This window comes from Puntigrus tetrazona, chromosome 15 (assembly GCF_018831695.1).
Source record: "Puntigrus tetrazona isolate hp1 chromosome 15, ASM1883169v1, whole genome shotgun sequence".
Classification (NCBI taxonomy): domain Eukaryota; kingdom Metazoa; phylum Chordata; class Actinopteri; order Cypriniformes; family Cyprinidae; genus Puntigrus; species Puntigrus tetrazona.
In genome coordinates, this window is record NC_056713.1 from 16,991,677 (window position 1) to 16,992,283 (window position 607).

The 607-nt window shown below is 48.6% G+C and overlaps 1 protein-coding gene across 1 annotated transcript in view; it reads left to right on the forward strand.

Annotated features, from left to right (window-relative positions):
- The first annotated feature begins 118 nt into the window (after positions 1-118).
- Positions 119-607, forward strand: part of LOC122358381 (serine/threonine-protein kinase NLK-like) — a 25,485-nt gene continuing 24,996 nt past the window's right edge. Inside the window, exon 1 of the mRNA XM_043258176.1 lies at positions 119-522. Within this exon, the coding sequence (XP_043114111.1) occupies positions 215-522 (308 nt within the window). The 5' untranslated portion in view covers positions 119-214. The remainder of the gene's footprint in view (positions 523-607) is intronic.

The following is a 607-nucleotide window of genomic DNA, read 5'->3' on the forward strand; positions in this document are numbered from 1 at the left end:
AAAAAAAAATTATAGTTCACTTCAAGGGATCATTCTGTTATATCTCTCTCATTCTTCACGTCACTCAAGATCTGTATGCCTTTATTTTCTGTGATAACTAAACTTTTGGTTCCCTTTGACTGCCGTTGTGTCTTGTTATCAGAATTCTTCAGATGCTGACAGGCTGTTTTTGTGGACAACCGCTTTAATCACAATCCTGTGTTTGTCGTGTAGGATGGCTTTCCATGGATCCTCTCGGCCAACAGTGTGTGGTAACTTGTTCCCTGGATCAGAGTTAGGCCACAAGTATTTTTGTGTCAACACAACGACCGGCACTACCTCAACTGGCCTCAGCGCAACACCAAATCCGAGCGGACCCAACGCTCCCGCTGGGACTCCCAGACACCCGGCGTCTCTCGGGGGCAGCGCAGGTGGAGGGGCGGCCATCCCACAACCTCACAGTAACCCGGCAAGTGAGGTTCCAAGTCCTGCTGAAATGGAGCCTGATCGGCCAATCGGTTATGGCGCATTTGGAGTGGTGTGGTAAGTCATCTCAGTGGTTAAAGATGAACGTCTGTCACGGTGTTACAATACCGTTCAGACGTCTGCACGATGTTTATGAAAGTCT